General features: G+C 40.8%; 1 protein-coding gene across 1 annotated transcript; it reads left to right on the top strand.

Annotated features, from left to right (window-relative positions):
• Positions 1-1990: 1990 nt before the first annotated feature.
• Positions 1991-6821, top strand: LOC141637544 (mitogen-activated protein kinase kinase kinase 17-like). The gene is made up of 2 exons (XM_074447031.1): positions 1991-3333; positions 6518-6821. The coding sequence occupies exons 1-2, from the start codon at positions 2081-2083 to the stop codon at positions 6819-6821; spliced, it is 1557 nt and encodes a 518-aa protein (XP_074303132.1). The 5' UTR covers positions 1991-2080.
• The last annotated feature ends 6865 nt before the right edge of the window (positions 6822-13686 follow it).

Below are 13686 nucleotides of genomic sequence, written 5' to 3'. Positions count from 1 at the left end.
ACCCAAAACAATAAGCAATAATGTTGGAATTAGCGTACAATAGATACCTTTAACGTACCATTTTTTAAAACTTTTTCATATTTTTCATCGATCATATATTTGTATGACATTGTTAACTTAACTAAAATTTTTGCGAAAAGACGATAAAATAAACTAAAAAGATAGTAGTTTTATACTAATTGCAAGATCATGGGCCTTCATGGCAATTTTGTAATAGTGACATAAAATCGTTCTATGATTTCAGTGTGAATATTTAGAGTCCATTTTTGAAACAATGGTCAAAAATAAAATATTTGTCGTTTTGGGTCGGTTTTGAAAATATTTGTCAAAATGGTGTCCACGTAGGCTCGGGATTTCTAGACCTGAAACACGCCACTACTAATGACGTGTTTTGTGAATGAAACACGCCATTAGTAGTGGCGTGTCTTTACAACAATTTTTTTCCTCAATTGACTGAACTTTAAAAAAAAAAAAAAAAATTACATAAGACACGCCATTAGGGGTGGCATGTTTCCCCTCTGAAACCCGTCATTCCCAATGGCGTGTTTGTTTTAGTCCATTTTTTAATGAAGTTTCTTTCCGTACTCATTATAAACACGCCATTGGTAGTGGCGTGTTTTAGGTCTAGAAATCCCGAGCCTACGTGGACACCATTTTGACAAATATTTTCAAAACCGACCCAAAACGACAAATATTTTATTTTTGACCATTATTTCAAAAATGGATTCGAATATTTACCATATTTTACGGTTTTCAACTTAGATATGACAAGGTGGTAATATATACGTACATTTGCAAATTTCTATTCGTACTATTTATAAGATTTGTGATCTACAGAAATGTTTTTGAACATTTTTCGATTTTTCCTTATATCATTATTCGTCCTTACTAGAAAATTTCGCTTCCACTAAATTCAAATCCTAATTCCGTCCCAGTAAACAACGTCACACTTATCTCACTAGATATAAATTCATGGTTAGCTTAATACGTCGCGGTGTTGATCAATCTAGAAGAAATTGCGTTGTCGTTGGAGAACCCATAAAGGCATAAACAACACAACACTTTCACTAGAAATGTCGAACTACCTCGACAACTCTCCACGCGTCTAAAATAATCCAAGTAACGTAAACTAAATATTAAAAAATCGGCAACCAACAAACCAAACTACATTACCTCCATGTTAAAAAAAAAACGAATAAAAATTGAAGCACTCAGTTATTGACAAGTAGGCTCATCAAATGCCAAACTAAATTCGAACTAAACTCCTTTGACACCAATGATTATAACTGCAGTCTGGGACGAGTCAGGATTTACAGTTAATGAGTTAAAAATTTCAACAGAATCGAATAAGTAGTAGAATAACGTAAAAATTTTAAAAAATTAAAAAATTTAACTATAATTATTGAATTTTTTTCTTAACGAGTGCGTTACTAACCTCCCCCTAGATTCACCAGTAATCTTATAGAGTTTTTGGATCATTTTTTCATAGTCCGTATATCTTATCTCACATGTAATATAGACGATAATTTTAAAATGATCCTACTATACTTTGGTATCGCTATCCCATTTTCATTCTTGTATCTTATTTTCCTTGACAATTTCTCATTTGTGACGGATAGTATCCGTCACAAGCTTCTCACACAATTGCAAGTGGGAGGGCAAGTGGGACGAATATGGAGCGCCCCACTTGCCCTCCCACTTGCATATTGTGAAAGAGTCACTATCTGTCACAAGCTTGTGACGGATAATGGCCGTCACAAACAAGACCCTTTGATTTTCGTTTTATATGCTTCCACGTTCCAACGTTTTCTTCCTACCCAACTTTCCCTCGAAATTTCCTTACGTCATCTACGAATTCTTTTCATTACGGATAATCATTACCTCATTATATCTTTTTTATTTTATTTTTAATAAATTCTCGTTTCCTACCGCTATATATACCACATCTCCCTCCTACTTTTCTGGTCCATGTCAACAATCAAAAAAAAAAAAAAAAACAGAGTAACTCCAAAATAAACAGAGCAAAATCACAAAAACCGAAACCGTCTCACATAAGACTAATTATCGTAAAAAAAAAGTCATGGACGGAAAAATAATCGGAAATGGATCATACGGGGTTGTAACTCTCGGGTCACTTGACGGAGAATTAATCGCCGTCAAGTCGACTCTTAAGGGTAGTATTTCTTCAGTTGATTCATTAAATAACGAGATTGACATTCTTCGTTCCCTCTCGTCGCCATACATAGTAAAATACTACGGCGACGAGGAAACGACGTCGTCGAGGAAATTACTAATGGAGTACGTCCGTAACGGTGACGTGGCGAGAGGAGGAAAAGTATCCGACGTGGACTTAATCCGATCGTACACGTGGTGCCTTGTCACCGCGTTGCGTGAAGTACACGGTAAAAAGATAGTTCACTGTGACGTCAAAGGGAGTAACGTCCTGGTGGACCCGGTTAACCGGGTCGCGAAGTTAGCTGATTTCGGGTCAGCTAAACGGGTCGAGGATCGAGAATTATCGAAAATGGTTCCACGTGGGACTCCGTTATGGATGGCTCCCGAGGTGGTACGTGGAGAATTGCAGAGTTATGAGTCGGATGTGTGGTCCCTAGGTTGCACGGTAATCGAGATGTTTACTGGATTGCCAGCGTGGCAGGATAATGGGGTCCACACGCTGTATACGATTGGATACACGTGTGAGCTGCCCGAGTATCCTGTAGGATTGCCCGAGTTGGGGAGGGATTTCTTGGATAAGTGTTTGGTCAGGGAGGTCGGGCAGAGGTGGAGCTGTGATCAGTTGTTGCAACACCCGTTTTTATTACCCGCAACCGCGGTTGAGAAGGTTTTAGAACCGTCTCCGAGAAGTGTGTTTGATTGGGAGGACGAAATCGAGTTTAATTTCTCCGACAGGGGTGAAAAAGACAATGTTTCAGCTAGGGGTAGGATCGGTGAATTGGCGACTTCGGTAGGGGTAAATTGGGAAAGTGATGGTTGGGTGGATGTTAGGGAATATTCCAAGGAGTGTGTTTATGTACCAGGGGTAAAATCGGAATTTCACATTAGTTACGATCTGACGTGGATTAATTTAAGTAATGAGATTAATGAAGTGGAAAATAGCGGTGGTGGTAACGGTGATGGCGGTTCGATATGTTGGCAAGTGAAAAGGAGCATGACAGTTGTAACGGAGGAGTTTATAATATTGTTACGGATTTTATTAATTAGTACGGGTGCATTGAATTGTTCCACAAATATTGGATTAGTACCTAATGTAATTATAATTATATTATTGTTGATAAGATTAATAAGAATAAGAATACAATGTTTTTGGAACAAGTTTGTGTGTTTGGTTTCTTCCATGTTGTTTCCGTTTTGTCTAATTTTTGAGTTAGAACTATTTTGTTTGGTATGTTTGATGAGCTAAGTGATGATGATCATTTTTTTTGTTAAAGTCAATGTAAAGTCAACTAAAAAAGGTCTAATATGGTCAAAGTCTATCTAAAAGGTCCGACTCGCAAAATAAGCAAGTACGACTGTATGATCGGTATGGATAATGTATGTTTAGAAATTTACAAAGGCTGATTGCTCTAAGTCAAGTTGCATTTAATCACCTTCTAATTTTGAAGTATTTTTCTACTTACAAAATGTGAATTCAAACTTGGGATGAGAATTTAAATATGGATCAGGCGTGTTCTAGTTGTTACAGAGTCTTTTATGGCTTTATATATTGGCGATCTAAATCGTCAACTTTTGTCCTGTCATCGAAGGACTTGCATGCCACCCGAGGTGTTTCCCCTCTCCCTCGCCCTTTTCCCCGTTCTGGTATGGTCTGTTTTTCTTCTTGTGGTCGACGGCCTTGTCCTTGTGTTTTGCTTTCCTTGGCGTCTCTGGTTTGTTGGTGTCGGAACGCTTTTGGCGTTTTTGGTTTTAGGACGGTACGAGTCTTTGGTTTTCGGCTGTGCCGTGGTTGTCTTTTAAGCTTTGCTTTTCGGGTCCGTCAGGGACCGATTGGTGATCTCCCCATTTCCCCCACCAATCGGTCCTTAGCCTTTAGTTATGATGGTTTATGAGCTTGGTTCTTTGGGTTGTGTCGGGCTGTGTGGGTGGTTATGTTGCATGTAGCCGATGGTCTTGGGGGAGTCGGTCGGAATTTGGAGTCTCAGTGTTTTTCGGGGCGGGTGTTCGTTGGGTCTGCAGTGCGTTGTGGTTGGCTTGTCCGGTCCGTTTCCGTTCTTTGGTTGGAGTGTGGTTTTCGTTGTTGTGAGGTTGTGGAGGCATGATGGGTAGTGTGGTGTCGGTTTGCTGGTTGTGGAGTTGGTTGGGTCGGATGCGGTGGATCCTCCTATAAATAATGGTTATTTCTGTATTAGCATGTTTTTTTGTTATTTCAAATAATAAGCTCCTATTGGTTTGGGGTGTCTTATCCCCTTATCCATGGGTCATGTAGGACGAATGGTACATTGCATGCGGTTTGTGTTGAGCCTAGCACTCGGTGGTATTCAGAGAGGGTTTTGGTAAGGAGGATTTTCAAGTGGTCTTCTCCATTGTTACCCAGTTTTTTACTTGTTTTTCAAAGCTACGAGGACCGGGTCAGCGGGGATTATGGTCCAAAGTGTAGGAGTGTTTTCTCCTTTGGAGACAGATTTTTGTGGTCTGTTATCCGCCTTTTCTTTCTACGTCACTACTACAAATACACGCTATAACAACGGTCAAAAACCGTTGTTGTATAAAAAAGCGGACGTTGTTAAAGCGTCCGTTGTAAAAGGTTTTAACAACGGTTGGTTTTCTTAAGGAAACCGTTGTTAAAAATATTAACAACGGTTTTAAGTATAAAAACCCGTTGTGGAAAGTGTGACTCAATTTTGGGGGGAAAGTTATAACAACGGGTTTTAATATACAAAACCGTTGTTATAACTAAAGACAACGGGTTCTTTGTAAATAACCGTTGTTGTTTGTTCTTAAAAAATAAAAATAAAATTAAATTAAATATTACTAGATGCATGCATAATTACGGCCCGTTAGAATTCCAATGCATGCATTATTACTGACATCACTGTACATATGAACGGATAATATGGAATGAGAAGGGTTAGTAATAAGATTTGAAGCAGCATTATTGAGAGATATGATGATGATTATGGCACAACTTCCTAACATATATATTAATTAAAAAACAACTCAACCCACACATTGCTTAGTATAAATACATTGCATTATCTCAACTAACATTTCCATTATCTCAATATATTCATCTCCAAACCCTAACTGCTAAAACAAACTCTACTTAATCTTTCAAAACAAACTCCAAAAACTCCAACAAAATGAATGATTTCATCCTTAAGACTCTTACCATGATCGAGAACAACAACAGCTTCATCCGCCGGTTCCTCCATATTGTGGAAAGTTTCAGAAGCTACCTTGCGGATGCTCGATCCGCACTGAAGCACGCCAAAGAAGATAGCTTGACGGAGCGGCGGCGATTGCGGCTATATGACGATATAGCAACTGCTGAACGGAACCTCCAAATAGCCAAGGAGGAGAGGACGGATACGATAGAGCAAAATAAGATCCTCTATGAAAATATAAGAATTGCATTTTTATATATGTAATTTTTTTTTAATTTATGTATTTATAAATATATATATATATATATATATATATATATATATATATATATATATATTAATTATGTTTATCTTGCTTCTTCATCTTGCTTCTTCATTGTTTTACTAACTAATTATGCGAACAATACTTAAACAAATAACATAATGGTCGATAAAAACACATACATGCAAAAGAAATAAATAGAAAAAGAAAATAATGACGATGAAACTAACAGTGACGGCGAGATTTACCTGGTAAATAAAGAACGTAATAGACGATGAAATCAACAGTGACGGCGAGAAGATAAAGCGACGATGAGAAAGAGAGAAAGAGAGAAAGAGAGAAAGAGAGTGTGTGTTTTGTGTTTGTTTGTCTGCTGTGTTTGTGTTTGTGTATTAAGGGTTGTGTTTTGTGGCTGCAGCAGACTTCTGTTTGTGTGGTTTATAGTATGGAAGTTATTGACAACGGTTATTAAACAACAACCGTTGTGAAATATGTTTTAACAACGGTTGTAAAAAAACACCCGTTGTTAAATAAGTTTTAACAACGGGTTTCAAAAATAACCGTTGTGATTACTTTTCACTAACTTTGCGCCAATTTTGCGCCAAATTATTAACAACGGTTGTGCATGTGTGACCCGTTGTTAAAACTAATAACAACGGTTTTTATAACCATACCCGTTGTAATTGATTTTAGTAAAATTCGCGCCATACATTCAACAACGTCTATTGTGATTTTCGTGAATAATCGTTGTTAAAGGGGCGTTGTAGTTGCCTGGATTTGTAGTAGTGCGTCCTTGGGGCGTAAGTGCACTTTGTTCTCTCTCGTTGGGTCAAGGGGCTCGTAGGTTTCCCGATGACGTGTTCCACAGCCAAGGGGATGAATCTCCAAGACGCTTTCTTAGGTCTTGTTGTAGGTATTTCTCTGAAGCTGTATCGATGAAGACGAGTACATATGAGTTTATGGGGGCTCGTTGGTTTTCTGAGGAAGTTTATCACAGCCAAGGAGATGAATCTCCGAGACTTTCTCTGGGGTCTTGTTGTAGCTATTTCTCCGAAGCTTCATCAATTAAGACGAACAAAGATGGGTGGTTTCCTTTGATCAGCGATGCTCGTCCATTAAAGATTATATGGGAGTTGATTTTGAAGGCAGTGTTCAGACTTCCGTCGAACGACATCAACACATTGCTTTTAACCAATGCAATTACTTTGTCTTTGTAGGTTATGTTATTAGTAGTACTTTGTTTTATGTTGTTTTTTTATAGGTATTGCTTCGAGAGTCGTACCATCACAATGTAAAACACTTTCTTTACCGCAAAAAAAAAAAAAAAAAAAAAAAAAAAAACTTTTTAATAATACGAAAAATATGTTTGGTTAGTTACAAACTAGTGTAGTTCCCGTGCTAAAGCACGGCATTTTTTAGATTTATTTTATAAATAGACGCTCTCAATTAAAGTATTTGCATAAATGAATTATGATTTAATTAATTGTTATAGTCTATTAATATTAATATTAATAGAAGGTAAAAAAATGCTTATTACCATCAAAAAAATACTTTAAAAAAGTTACTATTTTATTACTATTAAAAATAATGGTATATCGTTACATACAACTATTTATGACATTAATAATATAATTAAGTTAGTTGTATAATCTAATTAAAATGCGTATTAATCTTAAAACAAAAATCGGTAAAAACAATGGCTAATTCAAAAACGTGGGCTATTAATAGTTTTTTACTTTGACATGTGGGATAGAAAAATGTGGGCTACTTATATGATCCACAATTTACAATCCGTCTAATGTTGTGGTGTCAATATCCGGAAAATAGGCCCAATTAAGTAGGAGTTGTTTAGGCGGGAAAACTAAGAGAATTTTTATTCTCTTAGTAGTAGGGGGATTTATCTAACGTTAGCCTACATAGGTTAGTTGCCAATCATCATATGATAACTACGACAATACATATCACAAACCAAATTAGATATTTAAATTAGTTGTCAAATAGCATATCACCATATACTTTCTAAGTCCGGGTCATTTATTTGTCATTAATTTTGGCATAAAGATCAAGGAAAGAGGGAAGAGATTATTATTCGATGACAAGTGAATTAAATTAAGTGTGGATGATTCAATAATTAGAATAAGCAAACAAATGACCGGGACGGAAAGAGTATGATATTTATATACCGTGTAGTTTTAAGCAAATGATACGATTAAGAGTGGCAACTTAATTAATGAGCGGTTTAGCTTAGTTTGTCATGACATTAGGAATGACGAAAGCAATATTTTTTGGGGGTTGGGGTGATGAGCAGAGTATTCTCGCAACTAACTAGATTTTTTGAAAAGATCGGTTCAAAGTTAAACCACACAATTTGATACACACTATGGCCATTAATAGACGGGGCCATTAATATATGAAGTGATCATTTTCGGAATCCATTTTTGAAATAATGGTCAAAAATAAAATGTTTGTCGTTTTGGGTCGGTTTTGAAAATATTTGTCAAAATGGTGTCCACGTAGGCTCGCGATTTCTGGACCTAAAACACACTATGGCCATTAAAAAATGGACTAAAACAAACACGTCATTGGGAATGGTGGGTTTCGGAGGGGAAAAACGCCACCTCCTATGGCGTGTCTTATGTAATTTTTTTTTTTTTTTTAAAGTTCAGTCAGTTGAGGAAAAAAATTGTTGTAAAGACACGCCATTGCTAATGGCGTGTTTTCTTCACAAAACACGCCATTAGTAGTGGCGTGTTTCAGGTCTAGAAATTCCGAGCCTACGTGGACACCATTTTGACAAATATTTTCAAAACCGACTCAAAACGATAAATATTTTATTTGTGACCATTATTTCAAAAATGGACTCTCATTTTCACTATACCAAATTGTAGGTGTTCTGGTATGGTTTAAAGGCCTATTCAAGACGGGTCCATTAATATATTTACATTTTCCTAAAAAAGAAATTGTAGATATTTTAGTATTCTATTTCTATTTGGATGATTGATTCGGAGATTAAAACTTATAAAGAAGTATTTCATTATAAAATTTCCTTTCACAAAATAAATGTGAATTTTACCTGAATATTTGGTTGGCGAATAAGGATAACTTTTATTGAAGTTTTCAAATATAATAATGCTAATCAAGCAAGTCATGAATTTATATGATTCCATAATTTTCAAGTTCATTAATCTCCTATCTACTAAAAGAATAGATAATCTCACAATTCCCCCCCCCCACACCCAAAAAAAAACATGTTTTTAAATAAGGAAGTTAATTACAATTAATTACATTTACTAGATAATTATATTATATTTCATTAACTTATTATATTTTCATCAACTTATATTATTTTCACTAAGTCTAAACTATAATTTTTTAATTAAAAAATATAATTAAAATTTATATAAAACTATAAATTGCTAAATCTTTTATTAATGTCATTATTTGAGAATGACTTAACTTATACTACGTATAAAACATAACTGTAAATCGCTATTATTACTTTGGTGACAAAAAAAATTAAGAGAATTTAAAATTTGAAATCATTAACTTTGTGTTATAAAATAATATTTTGTTTAAAATATATTTCAGGACATTACTCAATTTTCTTAATTAATTGTCAATTACAACTTTTTTTTCAAAACAATATACAATGACGAAAATATGAATTCATAAGTGTTCCGGGTGTAATTCCAGAGCAGATATTTGTTACCACTCGTAGCTCGTAGAATGACGTCTTTGCTTGAATCCTCATTTCGGTCTCCTGAAACGATGAACAAACTGAGGGCTCGGCTTGGGGCCGAGCGAACTCGCTCCGACGCTCAAGTCAGTAAACTTATGGGGTAAGTTGTTGTTACTTGACTAAATGTATATTGTAGAGAGATAAGATAATACCAGATGAATAGTGATTGTTAGGTTTAATTGTGGATCCTTTCCTCAATGAAGGTTGAGGAGTATTTATAGACTTTCACCTTTTGTCACGTAGTGGCCAAGTGGCTAGCAGGTGGAAAGACTGATCTGCCCCTCGGCCGAGGGACCTATGGCAGGCCGGCGGGCCCTGTTGACTCACCGCCGAGGGTTCTTGGATATGAGTACGCGGGTATGTGCCCCGGCTGGCAGGTTGCCATGCCGAGACCCAGGCTGACAGGCCGATGGGCCGCATCGGCTAGGCTGTCTAAGTCGTTGACTTGCTGTGGTCGTCTTTGACCTTGCTCAATATGTTGACTTGGTCAGCGGTGCAGAATATGCCCCATCAATTTGCCCCCAGCGTAGTCTATGCCGTGGTATGGGCTCCGATGTGTGTTTGAGCGTATATTCTGCGTAAGTAATTTGTAAAAAATTTTCTGCATCGGCTTCTTCTACTACGTCGGCTTCTTGTACCTCGGCCTGGTCTTTCTTAGGCCGTACCATGTCCCCCCTCCACATGGATGTGTAAAGGGCATCCGATGTGGAAAAGAAAGTGACGCTGGCCGAGACCAGGTTTGAGAGTGCCGGTTGTTTTTGTTTTCCCCCGACCGGCGCTACCTCGCTTGGTTGATCATGTGGCCGGCGGAGAACAGATGCTTGGGAATTTGGTGAGGAAGGTGAATAGGCGGAGAGATGTGAATGGGCGTGTTGAAGACGCTTGGTCACTGTTGCATTGATTGACGTTCAACTGTTGAAACGATTGACATCCCGTGGTTGCATGTCCGACACGTGTCTGCACGCTGATTGGTTGACGCTTCATGGGCTGTTCTCTGATTGGTCCTTCTTCATGGCCTTTTTCCTATAAATAGGGCAGTTATCCCGTGAAATTGGCCACCAATTTCATTCTCCAAAATTTTCCTCTCTAAACTTTCAAGGGCTTCATTGTCTTCTAATTTTCAGAGTTGTTACTCCGGCGGGTGTTTTTCTTCAAGGTAAACAAACAAACTTTCCAATTTTTTAACTTTGTAAGTTTTTACTATAAACATGTCTTCTGCTGATGCCGGGACTAGCAAACCGACGCCGGGGGGTTCCCCGTCGCGTCTTGATGAGGAGGAGAAGCTGGACGCCCTCCTGATAAGGCCTGGGGGCCCTAGGTCTCCTTCTCCTGAAGTTGATCCTCGAATGTTGGAGGAATGGGAGGATGACGATGATGACGCAGACGATTTTGGTGATGATGCTGAAAAGGCTTGTCCCAAAGAGGGGAGGCAGTACGTTATGGATCACGGTGATGCCTGTAAGGTACGCGTTGACCGTGCTTGGACCCATAAGTTAGCCAGTTGTTCCGGTGAGACATTTTTCGAGGGCCATTTCTTCTTTGGCAGGGGATACAAAATTGTTATCCCTGAGGAGGGTCAGGCCGTCTGTTGCCCTCCACCGGGCCACACCGGCGTATACATGCGACACTTGGAGTACGGGCTCCGGTTTTCGCTGAATGAGTACGTTATGGCCATCATTAGGGCCATGAACGTTGCCGTTGCCCAACTGCACCCGTTGGCTATGAGGATCATAGTCGGCTTTGTCTGGCTTTGTCTCTTCAAGGGGGAGGCCCCAACGGTGAATTTATTCCGCCGGCTTCATCATCTCCACCACAATCTCTGGCGCGTCGGATGGTACAATGTGCACATGGAGAAGGGTTATGTCTCTGTTGACAAACTTACTTCTTGCAAGGACTGGAGAGATCGGTGGGTGTACGTTAAGGTGCCGGATGACTATCCGCGCCCCGTTTCGCCAAAGACCAAGTTAACTTGCGGTGTGAGACTAAGGCGGAACATGACGGATGGGTCACCCGAAAAAACTCAAGATGGATGCCGCGGGTCTCTCTTAAGGAGGATGAGAGGTCAGCGATGAGGCTCTTTGAGGCGGACAAGAGTGGGTGCCGAAAGATGGATTCCCCAACGCAGATCATCCTCCGGATGAGCCGCTCAGCCATTGTCGGCCTCATACCGGCCCTAGCACAGGGTGAGTGGGGTCGGTGTGAGGCCCATCATCGCTCTCAATGTTCCTATTTCTCGAACTTCGATTTATTTCTTCTACTTAACTCTTGCTTTGTTTCCTTCGCAGACCACTTTGGACCGGACCTGTCTGAGGATATCCTCCGGAGAATGGGGCTGCACAAAGATAAAACCGTTGCTAACTTGCATCCCAAGGCTCTAACCCATGACCGCAGGACGTCGGCGAATGATCTCATGGATCAGCAGTTGAAGAGCTTGAATGTGGTGGAGGCCCAGGCGAAGGTTGTCAGTAACATGCCGCGCCACACGCGAAAAACAAAGTCTTCGGCGGCGATGGCGTCGACATCAGTTCCTCCTCCCATTCCCCCTGTTCAGAAGGCAACGGTGGAGATCGTTGATATCACCAATGGGGAGGACTCTGATGAGGAGGGGTCTCCCCTTGTCCGTAAGAGAAAGGGGACAGCCTCTACCGCTGTCGTTGCTTCTGCTGCTGGCGAGGAAACGCGTCCTCCGGTCAAGAAGGCCAAACATGGTACTGATCTATTCTGTTGCCCAGATTTAGCCGGTTCATTGGGCGCTGCTGATGACGGGCTCTCTGGTATGTCTATGCATGTTAATACTGATGCTTTCGTTAAATTTTGTAGATCAGCCGTTGTCGGCCGTCGCTCTTAATGAGCAGCAAGTGGAGGAGAAACCCGCGCAGGCTGGTGATCAAAACGTCACCGTTGACTCTTCATCCCAGAAGGCTTCCCCCTCCCGACTGCAGGTTGGTGATCAAAACGTCACCACCGACTCTTCATCCCAGAAGGTTTCCCCCTCCCATCTGGTAGCGGAAGGCGCGAGGTTGATCGAGGAGCTGGCGAGGTGGAACGAGCTGACCGGTGCTCGCATTGTGGAGCAGGAGAAGTCCGCTCTTGAGCTTAATGCCACTAAGAAGGTGGCCGTGAAGGCGAGGTTGGATCTCCTCAATGAGCAGAGGCTTAGGGGAGATGCTGAGAAAGCGCTCTTGGCTGAGAGAGAACTTAGGGAGGACGCTGAAAAGGAGGTCCTTGTTGAGAGAGCCAAGGCCGAGGCTGCTGCGGCCGAAGTTGCAAAGCTGCTGGAGAAGTGTGACCTTGTTCAGAGGCACGCCGACCTTTATTTCCAGCAGAGGAATGAATTTAGGGGCAAATTTCAGATCCAGGGGAAGGTGATTCGGAGCAAGGAGGCCATTATTAGACAAAAGGAGGAGGACATTGAGATGCTCCAAACCGCCAGGCTCCCTAACATGTGCACCGAATTCCGGGATCTGGCCGAAGAAGCTGCCAGGGAAGTGATTGAGGAGCTCTTCCCTCTTGCTGGTTCCTTCCCGTGGGGCAAGTTTGACGAGCTGTTTGACGATAAGCTCGAAGCTAAGGAGAAAGCCGTGGAGGAGAAGGCCAAGGAGGCGGTGAGGGTGAAGATAGAGAAAGAGGCGGCCGCTGAGGAAGCAGCCCTTGCTGAGAAGGCTAAGACGGCCAATGAGGAAGCCAAGAGAATGAGGGAAGCTGAGGCTGCCGAGGCTAAGGCTGAGGCTGCTGAAGCCGAGGCTGCTAGGAAAACTGCTGGGTTGCCCATGGAAGGGGATGCTGCTACCGCTGCTGATGGCAAGCAGCAACAGACGTAGGGAGACATACTTGTAACTTTTTGTTTTTCTTTCCCTTGTTTTGTTGTAAAACTCTTGGTAGGTTGTGTTTAGGCTTATCCCTACGGGGACGGCCGTCGTCTGCATTCTCCTTGCTTGTAACCTGTTATTACTTTTAATAAGAGTTCGTTTCTTCTTCCTCCGGCTTGGCCGAGGTTTTTACCTCACTTCTTTTTCTTGCGCTAGTATTTGAGCGTCTCAACTGTACTTTAGCGTCTTTGTCTTCGTCTGGGTTGTCTCCTTACGTTATTAACTGAGCGTCTCTTTTGTTTCCGCCTCGGCTTGGCCGAGGCAGTCTAGAGTGCGTATCTCAATTGTGTTTAACGCTTCCAAGGCGTTTTGATCGCTTCAGCGAGTGTCAATCTAACTGGTCGTGACCGTCGCGGTGTCATTTCTTGTCGGCCGATCGCCGTGGCGTCTACCACTTGGGGTGACTGCGAGGCGCCTACTTCTTGATGGAGATCGCCGTGGCGTCTACCACTTGGAGTGACTGCGACGGCGTCA

The sequence above is a fragment of the Silene latifolia genome, unplaced genomic scaffold, assembly GCF_048544455.1.
Source record: "Silene latifolia isolate original U9 population unplaced genomic scaffold, ASM4854445v1 scaffold_119, whole genome shotgun sequence".
NCBI lineage: Eukaryota > Viridiplantae > Streptophyta > Magnoliopsida > Caryophyllales > Caryophyllaceae > Silene > Silene latifolia.
Note: the sequence above shows the minus strand (reverse complement) of the source record. Positions and strands in the feature narration are given on the sequence as shown.

Bases quoted from the DNA above. Each gene is read 5' to 3' on its own strand.
- LOC141637544 (XM_074447031.1), top strand. From the start codon at position 2,081: ATGGACGGAAAAATAATCGGAAATGGATCATACGGGGTTGTAACTCTC. The intron at 3,334-6,517 runs GTTTGTGTGTTT...GTCTTGTTGTAG, and splicing joins ATACAATGTTTTTGGAACAA to GTATTTCTCTGAAGCTGTAT.